Consider the following 18,261-nt stretch of genomic DNA (forward strand, 5'->3'; position numbering starts at 1 on the left):
ATTACATACACCAGTGGTCAAATATTTTGCTAGAATTCTTAGGAGTTGGATCTGAGCAAGAAATAGAGAAAGCTGAGACAAGTACATTTCTTCATTATTGTGAAGACCTTATTCAGTGGTTTGCTTTCGACGAGTTTCAGATAAAACTGCTGAAGGGATTTGCCTTCATCCTTTCTGCCAACATAGTTTTCATTTGTATATCATGGAAGGTTTACGGTAAAAGAATATCAGAAAGGTTTATGCGACCACGTAAGTGATGGGTTATAAGTAATTTATTGGTATTATTTGTTAACTTGGTATTTGCTATGCTGTCGTGATCCAAACTGACTGGGGATTTTTGTATTCCAGCAAGTACCAAAGCCATTGAGGAATTAAGGAAGAGCGTTTCCCAGCTCAAGCTTCCAAAAGAGCATTCACCCCGTGTTTAAAATAAAACTGTAAGGTTTTCTTTGTGTGGATTATTTGTGTGTGAAATCTTCGGTTTCATTCGTTGCCTTTTATATTATTCATTTTGCCTTTTAGAATACGATGTCAGCCATAAAAAAATTCTTTCAAAAGAAGAAAACCGAAGCTAAATTTAAGTTGGCAGGCCCAGGTCATAGGCTTAATGATGAAACTGTTCGGAGGCCTCAACCAACCTCGTCCTCCTATGTACCGGCATCAAGGGTCCCACCATCGGCGGAAGCACAACAAGCGGCAGCTGCCGCTCTGGCACGAATGGAGCTTAAGAACGCCCCAACCGCAGCATTTAACACGTAATAGAAGATACCATACACAAGAATTTAAACATTATCATAGATGCTTGGATTAGCGTTGGAATTAATTTTTGGCATGCTATGTTCATTAAACGTGTTTTCTTTTCCAGTGAAGGTACCCAGTTAAGTACTAGTATCTGGGTGGTAATAATGGCATTTATCAATAGGAATGTTATCACGCCCACTTATCTTCCCATTTTAAAAATTATAAAATGGAAAAGTAATTTTTACGACAATTTTGTAGTTCTATTTCACATAGTTCGTCCTTAAGTCATCCATATCATAGCATAAATTTAATTCATTCAGTATATCCAGTGTTAAATTACATATCAGTCTCTCGCTTAATTTATTTAAACTTACAAACTCTCTGAGGTGATGTTGTGACACTTATGGGAAGGGCATTAAAGAACCTTATGGCATTTGAAGATGTTGGATCGAACTTTTTTCTTTTACGAAGTAATCAAAAAGAAATCAGCCCATCAATACTCTCCCTTCGTGACTAATCGAAAAAATTCTTATGGATGAGTAATAAATTGTAGGTAGAATCAAAATACTAAATTGGTATGAAAATTTACAACAGTAAATTTTCATACCAATTTAGTATTTTTATCTTGCTGTCGCAAAATAATGGGTCACACAAGTTCAAATTCAACCTGTTTTCCGTACCATTACTCCTTTGCAATACTTTTTTTTTGCTGTTTTCTATAGAGTTCTTTCTTTCTCGCGTTATCAAATGACTAGTGCATTCAAGAGATACTATTAATTCATGCGTGGGTATCTCTGCTCTTCTTTGCAAACCTTGCCATACTTGTGGTAGAAGTTGATGGTTTGCACCATTCCATGTAAACCGACCAAAGAATACCTCTAACAACTCAAAAATCTCCAAATTAGATGAAACTCAGTATTCTGGCGGTGTTGGCAGAAAAAATTATTCTAATTTTTTCAAATTTTATTCTTGCTTTGTTTCTTAGCTTAAGGTGCCAAGAGGCAACATTTGGTTGAGAAATGATGAGTGGAATAATTTTTTATCTCTTTTAATTTTGTCTCTCATTAAGCTAGAGGGCTGGTCAAGGTTTCATTTTTAAGTTCTTGGAATGAGCTTTTATATTGTATTTGATGTAATGGAATCACGCAATTAAATATAAAAGTTGATAGTTTTTTAATTTAAATAAGTTTTTCTGTGAAAAAATGTTTTAGCTACATTTTCTAGGTATAATGAAAATTTCAAATTTGGATCTTTGTGGAATCATAAAAGTTTAAATTTAAAGCAAAATGTTCCCAATACATGTTCTTAAAATGCAACTGGGGGCTTATTTAAAGGTTGAAATAAAAACCTAATTTAACGAAAATGCTTATCTAAAATCCCATTAATCAGTGCTGACACTTGTAGTCAATACTACTATATCACTAAAATTTTCCCATATATACTTCTTCGTAGACATAGAAAGCTCTGGTGAATTGTAAATATTCCCTGGGAATATTTACTGGAAAACTTAATGATTCAGAGAATTTCTTGATGTTTAGATAGTGGACATAGGATTAAATTGGCACGTTTTGTGAGTAAGGGAATGGCATGGATGTATCAGAACTGGAATATACAACGAGATATACATTTTCAAGTAATATAAAAACGATTTTACCTTTAGTTGCAAAAACTGATTTCTATTTAATCCATTATCTGTTTCATGAGATGACACCTTGAACTCTCTGGGTAATTTCACTTTACAGAAATTAACCACTTAGACAAACTCTTAACGGTATCAAAGGAATCCAAGGGAAGTAAATGATTTTCTTCTGGATATCTTTTATTTTAGTCAGCTAAACGAGCACGGCTTTTGTTTATCATTCATAATCCAACTACAGGGAAAACTTATAATTTTTAGGGTATCAATGAAAAAGTATCAATTCAACGGGGATCGAGATGGTGCGGGGGCTAACGTACTGGCTTCCCACCCTGAGGGCGCGGGTTCAAATCCCGGCGGTGTTGAATATTTTTCAGAGGTATCTCGATCCCTACTTGAGGTGCTTTGTGGAGGGCACTTTGAGTGAGTACGCCGTCCGTCGGATGGGACGTTAAGCCGCGGACCCCTTGGCGCCTTTCGTAAAGAGTAGGCTAATGCCGACGCCGGGTTTCTCTCCACCCTTCATCCTTTCCTGTCCTTCCCCTATGGCGCAAATGACCTTAGCTGTCGGTCGCCTCCCCTCAAAACTACTACTATCAATTCAACGTTTATGCCAAATTGAAGTCATAGGAAAATAATTAAAAGCATATGTTGTTTTATGAAACAAATTGAATACCTCATGGCATTATAATTAAGGATGTAAACACTATAACTAGGGACATAAGTGTAAATAAAATCCTTCTTTGGAAAACTTTAAATAATTCTTCTCTTGTTAAAGTAAAGAGTCGGTATTGAAGTTAGAGAGAAGATCGACCACCATTAGTTCAATGTGTGTTGTTCACAGTATGCATTTCTGTTGAAAGTTACTGAACATTTGATGCCCTAATGGCAATAATGAAGCCCTAATGAAATGATTGTGACAATGATCCTGCTCTTGTTGTGCATTACTTTATTTTTGCAGCCATTGAATTTTTTTGAAACACACTTGCTCTTTGTTATTCCTTGTGGTTCTTAAATATTGACATTTGTCCAAGAGTTAGAAAAGTCTAAAATGGAGACCAGAAGTGCTAATTATTATTTATTTCAATGCAGCAATTTCAGAATGTAAAATTCATTCACCTTGACTGGGATTTGAACCCAGAGCCCTCAATGTCTGGCCAAATGCTTTAGCCAGCTAAGCTACTGAGGCATCCCATTAAACTCTGAGATTTTGTGGGCTTTGAAAGAACGAGATGTTGTGACAAAATATAGTACACACAATGTCACAGGCATTCGTAGTCATGCACGATGTGCCACAGTTCATGAGGTTTGAGCTAACTTTAAACACTAAGGGTGTTTTACCTTGGACGAATCCCAAGAAACTGCGAGAGATGCCACAACAGTAACTTTTGATGGAGTCATCCCCTAAATGTGCATTACAATGCAACAGTTTCGAAATGTAAAAATCATTTGCCTTGACCGAGGTTCGAACCCTTTTCAAACATGTAGATCTATAACTTATCTTAGAGTCACAGAGAAGCATTTCATTTAGTTGGCTTACTTCCTGATACAACTTGTGCCCTATTAAATTTGAACGTATTACACCTTACATGAGCATACAATCCCTGCTTAAACATACTGAGCCAATTCTTGCATTGTAATAAATTAAACATCGTATGTGAAAGGATAACATTTTGTATTTTTGTCATACTCACTTTTCTTCCTTCTCCTGGTGTCCCTTACCATTTTTCAATTATGACTTTCGAATCAGTAATGGGTGCTATTAAGATGGGCAGAAAGTGCCTTACCAATTTACAAATAAATTAAATAAAAATGTACCATTAAAGTTTCTTCAGAAATGAAAGCTAACTTGAAACTAGGAAAAGAATTCTGGAGATATTTCAATATTTGGTTTCTGTCACTTTGATGCTGTGCAAGTGTGTGGAATCATTTCCGGCTGTGACAAATGATCCAATGGCAAGAATAATAAAAAACTACTGTTGCCACTTCAAATATTGGTTGTACCTGTCAGTTTAGTAGTGCTAATGATCCTTTACTAATGTAAAAATTTATTTAAATAGATCCTTGAATGCCATCCGTGCACAAGTACGTCGTGAGCTAGAAGCTGAAAAACAAGGTGCAGCCAAGGGAGTTAGTTCACCAGTAAAAAAAGATACACAGGATCCATCTTTATTAACAGTTCAAGGCGTGTACTTCAGGTGTCCTCTTGTGGGTAAGTTTTTGTACTTTCAAGCGTTAAGTTGCTGTTGTACTTCTAATGGAGTTGTTATAGTGTTGCAAATCATGTATTAATACAATGGGCAAAGAGGTAAAAAATTTAATTTCCTTTCAAACTATTGTAAATGCCTGATGTTAAGGATAGACTCGAGCATTTTAAACTGGTTAATATTTAATATTTTGGTAACAGAAATGATCTGTAACTGCAAATAAAGTCCATGAATAAGCAGCAAGGAGGTGACTCTAATCAATGACAATTTCAGGACCAGAAGTTCTTTCTAAGGAGAAATGGAATGAACGGATCTCAGAATTCCTCTATGAACAGCTAGAGATTGGATCAGAAGATGAAATGGGTTTGACAGCGGCTCTTATTATACAGTCATGCAATCGTACCTTAGGTCGAGAAAGGGTTGCAACATGCATTGATACAATGTGTAAATATCTTGAGAATATAATTGCACATCCTGATGAAGAGAAATACCGAAAAATACGATGCTCCAACCGGGTGTATAGGGAAAGAGTTGCTCCTGTCCAAGGGTCTGACATTCTTTTAAGAGCAGCTGGATTCCAGGTCTGTCGAATGCAAGCTGAAACACAGGGAAATGCTGAGGAAGCAGTTGCAATGGAGGATTTTCTTATGTTTTACAAGAATTCAAAAGAGGACATTGAGAAACTTTCTGTAAGTGACAGAGTTTCATAATTCATCTCAGCTTCATAAAAGGTGAAGATGAGTGTAATGTCTTCCTAAAATATTTGTTGGCTAATTAATTTGGAAATTTAAATACTTATTGTGTTCTTTCCTCTCATTAGTATGTAAACAAAAAATATAATTTGAGAGTGATTTATAAGGGAAGAAATTCAAAGAGTTAAAATCACCGAAGGTGTTTCATGTGAGCAGACCTATCTTTAGCACTAGATAGCACATAACACTGTACAGTCATAGGCTTAATTGGTATCTGACAAATTCCTTCTCAGATATGGAAAAATATCACATTGATTTGGGGCCTGTAAAGATTTCGATGACTACATATTCGCCTTATGATTACTTGACATTTATGATACTTGAATGTTATCAGCTTATCATAAAACTTGGTGGTTCTGCATAGATGCAGTTGGACATTTTCACTTTTTTTTACATATTATCTTGGACAGCTCCATGAATATATACAACTCTGCACCACATTCAAGCAAAGTATGAGAGCTTTGCTCTTAAAAATTGACTGAACACTATTTTGTTCTGAAATAAAGAATGGATAGTAGCAATTTTCCACTACATAAGATTTATTGTGTGACTGGGTTTCAATGTGTTACATCAATTGTGTATGACATTATGCTTCCTGGTTGTACTATAAATCTTATCTGGTGCAAAATTGCTGCTATTTGTTCTTGATTATGTTCTAATTCCACCATATCATACCTGAAACTACTCAATTTGCTTTGTTCTGTAATATCCTCAAAATTGCCTTAATTGTAGCTCATGTCTTTCAGTTTTATGTTAAACTACAGAAGATATATTTGTTTAATGTAATTTATTTTCTCCAACTGTGACCAAATTAGTGAAAAATTGGTGTACATATGGTCAGCCATTCTTGTGATCGTTAGTTCAAACATAACGCTTCCCAAGAATGAAGACAGCAGTAGTGTCCATAACCATCATATATTAGTATTTTTATTATATACGTGTCTTCATGGGATCGATACTCATTAAACTGTAATTTTCTGGCTCACGGTAGCTTTTTAAGGCACCCTGGCAAAAATCACTGCTCACCACAACGCCCTTAAAACCCATGCTGCATATTACATGAACACATTCTTTAGCTATGCATACTTTCGATTTCCCTAAATTCCATCCAAAATGCCTATCCTTTTCTTCCCTGTACTTCCCTTCTTCACATTCACCCCAAAAATTTCATTAATTTCCGTACTATGCTTAGAACTTCCTCATTTGTTTTCTTTCACTCCATTTTATTTTTGACATTCTTCTTAAAAAAAATATTGGAGATTTTTTGTCTTATCTACTTAAGTTACCAAATTTCTTAGCAATTCAAGTCTTTGGATTATATTTTTCATGGCCCGTTTTTGCATCAATAATTTAAAGTCTCCTTAATCAACTTCATCCTCTTTGTGAAAGATTTATTTAAGGCATTTTTTTATTTTAATGTTCTTACTTCTCTGCTCACCTGAAATATGTCATGATTCTGTGAACTGTTCTGCCTGCTCTAGTTGATGCCTCCAAACTTTAATACTTATGTAAGCATTCTTAAATTTTGAGAATCTCATAATTTTGTTTGATTATTTCTCACTATTACTGGCTGTGCATTTCATATCAGCATGCTTTGTATTTTAAATTGATACAGCCATTGAAATTACGTATATTTTAAACATACTAATGAAACTGAAGACTTGGGATGGATATGTAGTTCATAAAAATGAATTTTTGTTTAGATTTCCATGTGTACCTGTAGTAGTTAGGAAACATTTTCCATGGGAAAAAGTTTTAGTATTCATGGGAAGTAGTTAAATGAACACCAAATGTCAGTGAATTATGTAAAATTTGAATTACAAGTGAAAGAAATGTTTGTGCAGTTTTCTTGATCTCATTTACTTCTAGAAAGAATCTAGCTAAGGAAGTGATTGTTTCTCACCTGTTTATAATAGCACATTGGATATTTTCTAATGCCATTCATGCATGTACTTGTGATTTGAATATTTTTAATATAAGGGAAAGTAAAAACTTTTCCCATGGCATGATGAATTATCCCGTTTTTTTAATGAAAGAACTAGGTGTAAATGATGTGGCCTGTGTTATCCTCTTAACCTATATTTTTTAAATTCTGAATGATCAATCATAGGACTTGTGCTCTTAAAAATAAAAGAAGTCATGAAAGTTACACTAGTTAAGTAGTCATTCCTTTGAATATCCTTTGCTTGTCAGTCATCACTAAGCTAATATAATCCCATGAGCAATTGCAATGATGCTGTGATGGCTCTTCTGCTATTCACATGCATTCTTAATTAAATTGCTTGCCCTTGCATGCACTTTTGCTGACAAGAATTCTACCAGTTGTATTTTAATGTCACCAGATTTTGAATAATGCTGAAATTCCTGGTATAGAGCATTATTGTATTCACAAGGCAGTCATTTTTTTTAATAGAAGGGTACCTCCCAGACAGTTGGCTATTTGGTTCTCGGCATTTGAAGCAATTTGCTGTACATTTATATTGCCTGCCCATGTTTATTTGGCAATGTTATATAATTATTCTATTTACACTTTTCAGACATATTCAAGAAATTAAAATTAAAATCGTTTAAATTTTTTCTGGGAATTTAATTTTTCATAAGTGTGTTACATTTGTATTTTATAAACTGTATTCATTATTTTCATTACATATCATTAATGTTTGAAATAATTAATTACAGGTATTAGTTGATGCTCTGAGGGCAGCTGAGCCAATCCAACTGGAATTAGATCGCAATACTCAAGTATTGCTGTCTTCACAGGCTGCTGCACCTTTGAGTCTTCCTCCTGATTTCTTCACCTTATCACCAGAGGAATTGAAACGTGAAATGGAATTGAGGTTAGTTAAAATAATAGTTTTGTAAATTTTTAAATAAAATATATCTGTAAATATGAAGAATTGTGTGAGTGCTGTATGTAAGTGCTCTTTTCTGAACATTTAAAATAAACAAGTACTGAAAGTAAAAATAAATTATACAATTAAATTAACGCCTTGGTGATCTTGTCAGTTTGTAAACCTAAATTGGTTATCTGGTAAGTTTAATACTTAATTGGGCTATCTAGCATAACCTACCCTTTCTACCTCCTGTAAACAGAATTTTAACCCTAATATTGAATACATTATTGTCTTAAAGGGCTGCAGCTGTGGAGCAAAGTTCAATGCTTCGCACAAAGGCAATGAGAGAGAGAGAAGAACAAAGAGAAAGAAAGCTGTATCGCTACACACTTATTAGAATCAGATTTCCTGATGGGGTTCTTTTGCAGGTAAATTGCAGAAACTTGTGTTTTAAAAACTTCCACCAGTTTAGGAATCAGAACTTTTTGGTTTAGTTTAAATATGCCTGTGTATTTAACTTTCCTGAGTCTTATAGCAGGAGCATGATAAATGTGCCTCACTTGCACTTTGATGGAATGTTCTGCAATTGTATAATTAACCACATCTGTACTGCAAACCTCTTTGACCATTCAACACCCCAATTTTTGGTTCTGACTACAAGGTCTGTTCAAAAAGTTCCTGAACTTTTTGAATAGTGTACCTCCAGTTGGTTATTTTTTAATCCACTTGTAGGCGTTGTGTCCACAGAAACTTCTCAAATAATCACCTTCAGTCACTTTGATGATATCTTGTTTTGTTGATTAGTTATGGTTTTTTAATGAAGGGGTGGTGTTGGAGTGCAACGAAAAATCAAATCTACAGAAATTAGCTCTTTGAAGGATCAGTGTTGTTCTGTGACATTCTGCATGAAACTCAGTAAATTCTTCATGGAAACTTTAGAGTTGATTACCAAGGCTTATAGTGATGATGCTATGAAATATACCATGAGTTATTAGTGGTTTACCTAGTTCAAAAATGGTTGGCAATCAGTGGGAGATGATGAGCATTCTGGAAGACCATCATCGTTGACTGTTGGCCCCCACATCGAGAAAGTGAATGATCTCGTTTGTGCAAATCAACGTTTGACTGTCAGGGTACTTGGAGGAGAATGCGGCATCTTGTGTTTCGTGCCTTGACTGATGACAGAAGACCAGAAAAAATATCAAGTTCAAGCCTGTCGGTAACTGATTAAGCGGAAGATCCTATTTGTCCAGGATCCTAACAGGTGATGAGTAATTGATCAATGGATATGAAATTTAAACGAAGGTGCATCTCTGCAACGGATTGGTGAAACATTCCCCTGCCCCAAAAAAGCTTGACCAGTTTGCTTGAATGTCAAGGTGATGTTGACTGTTTTTGCATTGTGGGTTGTGCATCACAGTTACCTAACTAAAGGCCAGACGGTCAACATGGAGTATCACCTGGCGGGTTATAAAACAACTTAGATAGAGAATCAGGCAAAAATGGCTCAAAGTTTGGAGTAGCGGCAAGTGGTTATTTCACTGCGACAATGCACCATTAATTCATTTCTCAGAAGTAGTCAGTTTATAGCCGAAAACAAGACTGCTGTGCTCCCCCCCCCCCTCCCCCCCCTCTACTCATCAGACCTGGCCCAATGTGACTTTTTCCTGTTCCCCAAATCCCATTCAAAAGGAAAAAAATTTGCCGCCATTCTAGAGGTACAGAAAAATTGGATGGAGGAGCTTATGAGCATTCCAGAAGAAGCAATCCAGGAATTTTTCTAAAAGTCAAAACACCATAGAGATAAGTTTATAGATTGGGCAGAAGCTATTTTGAAGGGGATCCTGACCAATAATTTGCTAGTGAAGTATTTTTTTTTAATAAATAAAGTTAAGGAACTTTTTGAACAGACCTCGTATGTAGTAATGCAGAGGTTTGACTATTTCTTCAAGTAAGGGTTTATGCAAAGGTAAAAAAGTATAATATTTAACAAATATCTGCTTTTCTTACTAAAAAAATAGAATCCGTGGCTCTGTATCTATAATTCCAAGGTTTTAGGTTCTATATCTTTGTATAAGAAAGTAAGTAGTAGTAACTTGAGATTACATTATTTTCTTTCAGTGTGCATACTATAATTAATTATTCTTTATGAAACAAATGGATGCTATATATATTTACAAAGGTCAGGATTTGGGTTGTGTGGATATTTTGGAAATTCCAACAGATATTTATTGCCTTCTGAGAGACTCCAGATTCCAGAATGAAGCAAGCATTTATTTCATATTGAATGATGTTTTACCTGAAGCAATACCCTGATGAGTGGCCACCAATTAATGGTTGACCTTGAGCATGTTAGAGTTGAACATTTGAAACTTGAAAGAAAGCTCAAGGGATTTTAAAACTTCGAAAAATGGGGATGTCTTGGGAAAATTTTTAAAATTTTATATAAAATTGCATGGAATAGAGCCAGGAACCTAAGAGTTATATTATTGAATCCAAAACTTCTATGTGTTTAAAAAAAAAAGGCCCCTACTATGCACCATTTTTGCTTCCCTTTACAGTATTATTACCCTATCATAAGAGCACCTTGAGTTTTGGTGCACAATAGCCCTTATTAAATGCTTCTGGTAAAGTTAAACAGCAGTATTTTTTTTGTTGTCTCCGGCATAACTTAATGGAATTCACGCAACATATTGCAATGAAATAAGTAGCTTTGCAATTCCACAAACACTTTATTTAGAACACGACCTAGGTTTTGATACCTGATGATGATGTCCAATGTCGGAATCGAGGTCATGTTCTAAATAAAGTGTGTGGAATTACAAATTATGTTTACTGGTATGAACATAACTTGTGGTTGGATGCACTATGGCTACAAAAACTGGGCAAATTTAGTAAATTTCTCTTTCTTCATTACTCCTGCATTTATTTAGCCTCACAATAAGTCTAAAAAGAGTTTCTTCATAAATTTCATGATTCAGTGTACAGGATGAAATTTTTGGAGCCAATTTGCAAAGTCTGCTCAAGCATGTAAATAAGTATTTGTTTTGCTCAAATGGAAAAATAAATATGGTTACATTATGAATCAGATAATTTTTAACCTAGACCATTGAAAACATAAATTCTGTGTTAAAAATTTCCTTGGAAATATATGTTCACTAATCAAGTCTTTTTCCTTTTAGGGCACTTTCTCTGTATATGAAAGGTTTTCAAATGTTGTTGAGTTTGTCCAAGAACACTTACTGATAGAAGATCGATCGTTTTTGTTGATACTTCCATCTGGAGGAAAAATATCTTCTGATATTTTGAATATTGAAAAAAAGAGCTCTGCGGAGAAAGATGATAAGACTGGGGATAATAAGTTGGATGAAGATGATAAAACTCTTTTGGATTTGCACCTTGTACCGAATGCTGTTCTCCTATTTTTCTGGGAGAAGGAAGCTGTAGAGGAAGGGGAGGAGTTCTTAAAGCCTGATGTTATGATTCTGGTCAAACCTGTTTGAATATATATTTACTATACTGAAATGATTGTTGATTGCTGGCAATTCTATTTTCCTTTAAATCTATGGGGCAGTAAAAGTCAGTATTTCTTTGTCAAATTCAATGTTTTTTGCCTATGCTTGTAATTGTTAGTGTCAAAGACACTGCATTTGCAATGTACACAATTGTTGGGGAAGCCTCTTGTAATTATTCTACTGTTTTTCGAGCACCTATGTTATTATATTAAAATACCATGTTAGATTTATAAATATTAATCAGCTAAAATGTCACTATGAAGTATGTAATTGCAATCAATGAAAATGAGTATTGGAAGTTCCATCATAAAAATCAAATGTAAAAACTGTAATTTGGATAATGGGAAAAACTGCTTTAAAGTAATGTATCACCTCTTCTTATTTCTAAAACTTGATAGGAAGATTTTTGTGATGCTTTATTAGGTGTACTTTTAGTGATGAGTTTTCTCTTTTCAACTTTATCAAGAAACATTATTTAAAACAATAGTTTTACAGTATTCCAGGTAGCCATCTATTAAACTTCAGTAATGGGAAAAGCTGCCACAGACATCATAATCTAATGCTGGGAGTACCGTGGAAAATAACCTGAATGCTTATTTAACATGCTTTAGTGAGGATATCTGCATGTGTAAGCAAAATAGTCGACCCTACATGCAAAACAGAAGACCATTTCTATGGCAGCCATGTACAAAGTGGCCTTAAATATAATCAAATAAAGTTGTGTTAAGTCTCACTTGAGCCCAGTGTTAAGGTTTCCTCAAAGTGCTGAATCCAATAAATTAAAGAGCAGCAAAAATTGTACTGAACTTGGGCTCAACATTAATTGTGGACATGCGAATGAATAAAAATCAGGTTTGAAAGTACGTGCACCCCTATCACTTCCAAGGACACCTGTTAGAACATAAAAAATTAAAGCGATGGGGAACCTCCCTTCTTATTATTGTTATGTAGAGCTCAATCCTGCTGAACTAGGAATGCTGACAGGTCTAACCATATCTCTCCTCCACTATTGGTGAGGAGAGAGATTAAGGTGATTCTTGCCCACACTAAGCTATAAAGTGCTCCCATATTGAATTTTTTGTTCAGACTTATACAAAAGTGATAGCTAATGCTTCCTCAGTCTATCATCAGGTGATGTGAATTATGAAGCTGACCTTGGTGGGTAACAAAGTTACATAATATCAAAAAAATGTAAATTGTTTTTATAGCTTTTAATTGGGAGGATTCTTAATGCTGGCCAACAATTGGAGAGGATATGCAAAAGAATGAATAAGTTCACTTCAAACTCATTACCAGACAACCCTTGTAGGTTATAACTGACATATCATCTGGAGAAGACTACTGGAATGCCTACAATGCACGAGTGAAACTACAAGGAGGAAACAAAATATTAGTATGGAGCAATATGTAATTGCTATTACTTTTCCTTTCCATTCCAATAAGTTTTCTCCTTGATGTGTGTAGGATACCTAAGTGATCATCTACAGCAGCAGCAGCTTAGCTTGTTTTACGCTTGCTGGTATGATATTAATTATGCAGTTATTTAAGGATTCAATATACGTAACCGGTTGAGAGATACAGGGAAAATCTGAGGATGTCTTAGATATTAACAACCTTTGTAGCAACATTATCATTGTTGCTGAACAGGGCATGATTGCAGTTGAAATAAATATGCAGTGCTGTGGGATACATAATGAAAATGTATGCGTATTTGGTTCTGAGTCAGTAATAGAAACATACTGTTCATGCAAATCCAAGCATCTGGTTTGGCCTCATTAATAAGAGGCTTAATGGAGAATGGGTTGAGGATAGAAATGAGCAGAATTGCATTAGGTGCATAAAATTTACTGCCAAGGGCAAGTACTTACACCATAATTCATCCAAATTAAATATTGCTAGAATGGTTGGCAAATTAATATGTACTTGCTAATTTAGAAGAGACTGATTCAGCCCTATCTTCAGATTCAGAGTTCTCCAGTTTTAGGTGAGTAAATAACAGTTTAGGCCAGTTACAAATGCAGGGTATGCAAGAAATAAATGGTCAGAAAATTATCTAGTCCAGAGCATCAAAACAATTTTATTAGGTATAGTTTTTGATCATATTCAGTAAAGATCCAATTTTCATTTTGATCAAAGTGTAATTTCAGTATACATGCAAGATTATACTCCTATTATTCTTTCAATTTTCATAAACCATAATGGCTTTAAGCATAGGTATATTTCACTCTACTTATACCTTTTTAGAAAATTAAGTTTAGCAATGGCATTAAAGAATATGAGGTCCATTTGTCTAAATTTTCTTTTTTATGATACTTATCTTCATGATAACATTTGTATCATTTACTGAATGTATATGTAATAAATAATTTGCAGCTATATGCTTCTTTTACTGCAATACAAGTATTCTATGAAAATTTATTGTAAAAAATGAAATATAATTGAAATAATTTGGTGCAATTGGCCATAATTCCTTCTATTCAATAGAGTGGTGTTCAGCGTAGCTTCTCTCAAAAATTTATTATTTCCCAAGTGGAACTCAAGCCTTGAAAAAGTCATCTCTTCGCTAAATAATGTTGAATTAAATATTTTATATGAATCATTGAAATCCTCCAGATCCTAAAACATATGCAAGAATATTTTATTGTACAGGAGGCAGAGAAAATACTCTTAGCATTACTATAAATTGAAAAGGAGGACTACTATTATAATGTTCTCTTTCAAATGATTTTCTGCTGTGTCATACTGTAGTGAAAGTGCCCACTCCCTTTCAAATGGAAAATGGTGCAGTGTTTGCAGTTATTAAATTAAAGCAAATTACTTCAAATTTTCCAATTTGGACTGTGTCAACTGATACCGATCACTAATTGAACATTAAGTCAGGAGATGGCTTGATTGAGATCATTGGAATATGTAATTACATGATACACTGATTTTTTGGCCTTTTTTTTTAGCTAATTTTTCTTTTTTCCTGAAGGCTGTGGATATGTTGCAACTATGGTATTAGTAATTATATGCCTTCCTTCTGACTTTCACCATCCACTGGAGGTAATAAAAAGTGTAACCCTATTTTCCATGAATCACTCTTTAGGGGTAAATGACACTATGTTAATAAGTTGCTATCATAATTCTAAGGTTGGTAGGAGTAAACAAAACAAAAACTCAACATCTATTTCATCAGTACTACTATATCTACCTCTCAGTAACTAGGGTTCAGTTGACCTAACGTGGTCTGGGTTGAGGGTTGTTGGCCTAACAAGAGTAATAAAGTTTACATCAACTCCTCATAAACATAACAGTTTCCAGCCTAACTTTATGGAACTCCTTCATGATAAGGCTAGAGAAAGGCACTTTGCACTTCCACATTAAAATTTATTACTTCACATAATCATGGTTACGATGCTATGCACCATCATCAGGTGACATGCATGAAAAATTTTCCAACTTACATAGCCTGGCTCCAAGAGGGGAATAAGGGATGGGGGTAAGTTGTGCACTGGTGCAGAAACTTATTAGTAGGTTAGGGGAGGTAGGGGTGTCTGTCTGCAATGGTTTGACCCCCATTAAAGATCAGTTGATGGTCATCATTGCCTTGGTGGGGAAATCATTTTGGAAATGTAGTCGGGGGAACCAGGAGAGAGATAATGTTTCGCTGACCACCTCAAATCTGTCCACACAAGTGATATCCCTATTGGACCAGTGGTATCTAGTGTATTTGCACCAGCCCACCTACTTGCTCATAAGTTAAACAACCTACTCAGACAACATGCTCATTTTTCCCAAAAATACAATATCAAGAACTCATAAGAGCTTGTGAGTAGGTTGTCATATATAGTAATACCACCCTTACCTTCCTCCCCTCTTGGAGCCAGTCTATATCAGTTGAAAAATTTTACATGTATGTCAATGATGATGAGCATTGAAACCATGGTTAGGTGAAGTAATTAATCTTTATGTGGAAGAGCGAAGTTTCTTTCTCTACCCTCAACTCCTCATGTTCAGAGTGAACTCTAAACAAAGGAGAAGAAAACATGGCATCTGGCACCATTTTTTTTGGATGCGTGTTATAATAAATATCCACAACCAGAATTTTGATGAGTGCACGACATATCTATGCCTCAACAAATTAGGTTGAAGTAAATATAAGATCATAATAATACCATGCATGTTACATGCATAGATCAAGGAATGAAAAATTATACATTAGTACTCATAGCATAAATAAAGGAAATTGGGTTGGGAAAATTAAGAGGGCTTAAGTGATGAAAGGCATTCATAGTCTGAAAAGAAGCTGTGGTACAGGAACAGAAGTTTTATTGAACTCCATTTATTTTGACAAATTACAACTCTTGCCAAGTCCCTCCCTATCACTAATACTAACATATTTGGGAGGAAAAGAGGACACTTGGTTAACTTGAAAAGAAAGGTTTTGACTAGTTATTTTTTTTCTTTCAACTAAGAGGGCATGCATTATTGCCTTTTATTTATTTTTAGTCACATACACACTTCATAATTAATACCAATTAAAGGTGCACACCTGTCACATATTACATTAAATGTAAAAGCATATCTCTTCCTATTTTATTTTAAAAATCCAAAATTTGGAAGTAATATTATGTCGGACTATATTATACATATATATTTATATTTTATTGTGCGCCCAAATATTTAAATGATTAATGAGTGTGTGAGCTAGAAATCATCACTTTACTTGGTTAAACTCGTACATTCCCATGCAGGGAATCTTACTTCACTGAAATGATCAAAAATATGGACCAACTGACTGCATACCAGAGGGCACACATTGAAAATGATCCTATTATCTAACACCATTATATGCATTTATTCTAGGGTGTCTTCCTAAAGCTTTAGCAGAGAGTAACTTTTAAGTTATGCTGGTTAGTTAAGTTTCCAGAGTGTGAGAATTAATCCTACCCACAAGAAGTAGTTGCTCCTATGGCCTGTCAATAATGTACAGGTTTCAGGGGCATGCACTCCATATTGTAATATTAGGCCTGTCATGCTCCAATTATTCCTGCCCTTAGTTTTGAACACAATGGCCCTGCAAGCCATTATGCGCGACCTGAGTAAGAATCTTCAATAAATATCGACAGGCATCCCATATCTACCATTTTAATTGTTCGCGGCAAATCGGGGGGAGAACCGATATAAACTCTTTGTGCAAACTCATTCTTCATATTCAACTGAAACAAAGACACATGATTTAATCCGTAACTAGTTATGAGGGCTGGGGTCGTTCTGTAGCCAACGTAGCTTTTGGGTAGCTTGGACCATGAATATAAATATTAAAAAGCTAAAGTGACTAAAGAGATAATGATGTACATAGTGGACAGGGGAAAAAGCCCACACGCGCAAGAAAAATAGATGAATTCGTAGGATATACTTTTGGTCGCAAGAGCTAGCGAAAAAAATAATGGGTGTAAAATATACAAGTCAGCGCCACTACCACACAGGCAGTATCAAAGACAAAGAATTATGAAGGCAAAAAGGGATGTCACGAAAGGAAAGCTGATTTTAAACAATGGGCATGTTTCTCGATGATCAGAGATAAGGAAGAAGGCCAAATGTCATTTGATACTTTTAACCAAAGAAGGTATTCGCACAGAGCAGGTGTAGACAAACCAAGCAAATTTGATAATGAATCAGTTGTACTGGTGATATGTAAACGAGATATGTGCCTCTCGTCACAATGATCATCATAGAGGATGACCGTGGCGGTAACTGACGACAGCGATCGAGTAACCTAAAACTATTTCTAGGATTCGGATACACCTTGAAAAATGATAAATCAGTATTTAGTTTTTACGAGGTCTTTCTCGCCCATATTCGTCATCCTTCACGCTATTCCATCGTTCTCAATGAGAAGGCACACATGGAAGAAAATTGCAAACAAAGGCAATACACTGGAGTTCCTGCTCATTAATACATTACATTAGGCACTAAAAACTGAGAGTGTGGCCACTTATCAGCAACACGAACAACAAATGACCTTCTGGGTCACTTACTTTCCATTACGAATTCTCTTAGCGGGAGAAAAGCGTAAATTAACTGGTTAGTTTATCGTTTCTAATCATACTCCATAAATTACATATTTTCCAGAAGAAAACTATAAAATTAATGTGAAATAAACCATTTGTAACGTTTCCGTGTCTCCGACCTACAAATTAAATGTACCACGGCGTTAGGAGGAATTCACGGGGCATATCTCCTTTCTCCTGTCGTCTGCCTACATGAAAATGGAAGTCTGAAATTAACATGGCCTGAAGGCGCAAGAAAATTCTGCTTAACATTGTGTGATAGGGCAATGTAATTAACAACGTTTAACTTTCGCCACTATTCTTCCATCCTGCGAATATAGGAATATGTGAAATATTATGAAAGTATTTCAGCGTATTTGAGCTTCGTTTTAATCGCTAAAGGCAGGTTTCGTTCGTTTTATCCAAGGTAAAGGACGATTTATATGGTTTATGCAGGAGTGTGAAATTGTTTGTTCTTTCTTATATGTAATAGTTCAATGACATCATTAAATATTTTTGGAAGTGAGCACAAAAATTAAGT

At 35.0% G+C, this 18,261-nt stretch overlaps 2 protein-coding genes across 2 annotated transcripts in view; both read left to right on the plus strand.

Moving 5' to 3' along the window:
* Positions 1-223: 223 nt before the first annotated feature.
* Gint3 (GDI interacting protein 3) lies at positions 224-14,355 on the plus strand. The gene is made up of 8 exons (XM_071589267.1): positions 224-249; positions 349-437; positions 523-755; positions 4,438-4,589; positions 4,858-5,273; positions 8,016-8,173; positions 8,469-8,598; positions 11,353-14,355. The coding sequence occupies exons 3-8, from the start codon at positions 529-531 to the stop codon at positions 11,671-11,673; spliced, it is 1,404 nt and encodes a 467-aa protein (XP_071445368.1). The 5' UTR covers positions 224-249; positions 349-437; positions 523-528; the 3' UTR covers positions 11,674-14,355.
* Positions 14,356-17,972: 3,617 nt separating this feature from the next.
* Positions 17,973-18,261, plus strand: part of LOC139691454 (membralin) — a 218,525-nt gene continuing 218,236 nt past the window's right edge. The window contains exon 1 of the mRNA XM_071589272.1: positions 17,973-18,147. The gene's annotated coding sequence lies outside the window, so the exon portion shown is untranslated. The remainder of the gene's footprint in view (positions 18,148-18,261) is intronic.

Source organism: Hetaerina americana, unplaced genomic scaffold, assembly GCF_022747635.1.
Source record: "Hetaerina americana unplaced genomic scaffold, ioHetAmer1.1.p SCAF_35, whole genome shotgun sequence".
NCBI classification, from domain to species: Eukaryota; Metazoa; Arthropoda; class Insecta; order Odonata; family Calopterygidae; genus Hetaerina; species Hetaerina americana.

Coding starts and splice junctions, on each gene's coding strand:
- Gint3 (XM_071589267.1), top strand. CDS start 529: ATGTCAGCCATAAAAAAATTCTTTCAAAAGAAGAAAACCGAAGCTAAA. Junction 5,274..8,015: donor AGGACATTGAGAAACTTTCT/GTAAGTGACAGA, acceptor AATTAATTACAG/GTATTAGTTGATGCTCTGAG. Junction 8,599..11,352: donor CTGATGGGGTTCTTTTGCAG/GTAAATTGCAGA, acceptor TTTTCCTTTTAG/GGCACTTTCTCTGTATATGA.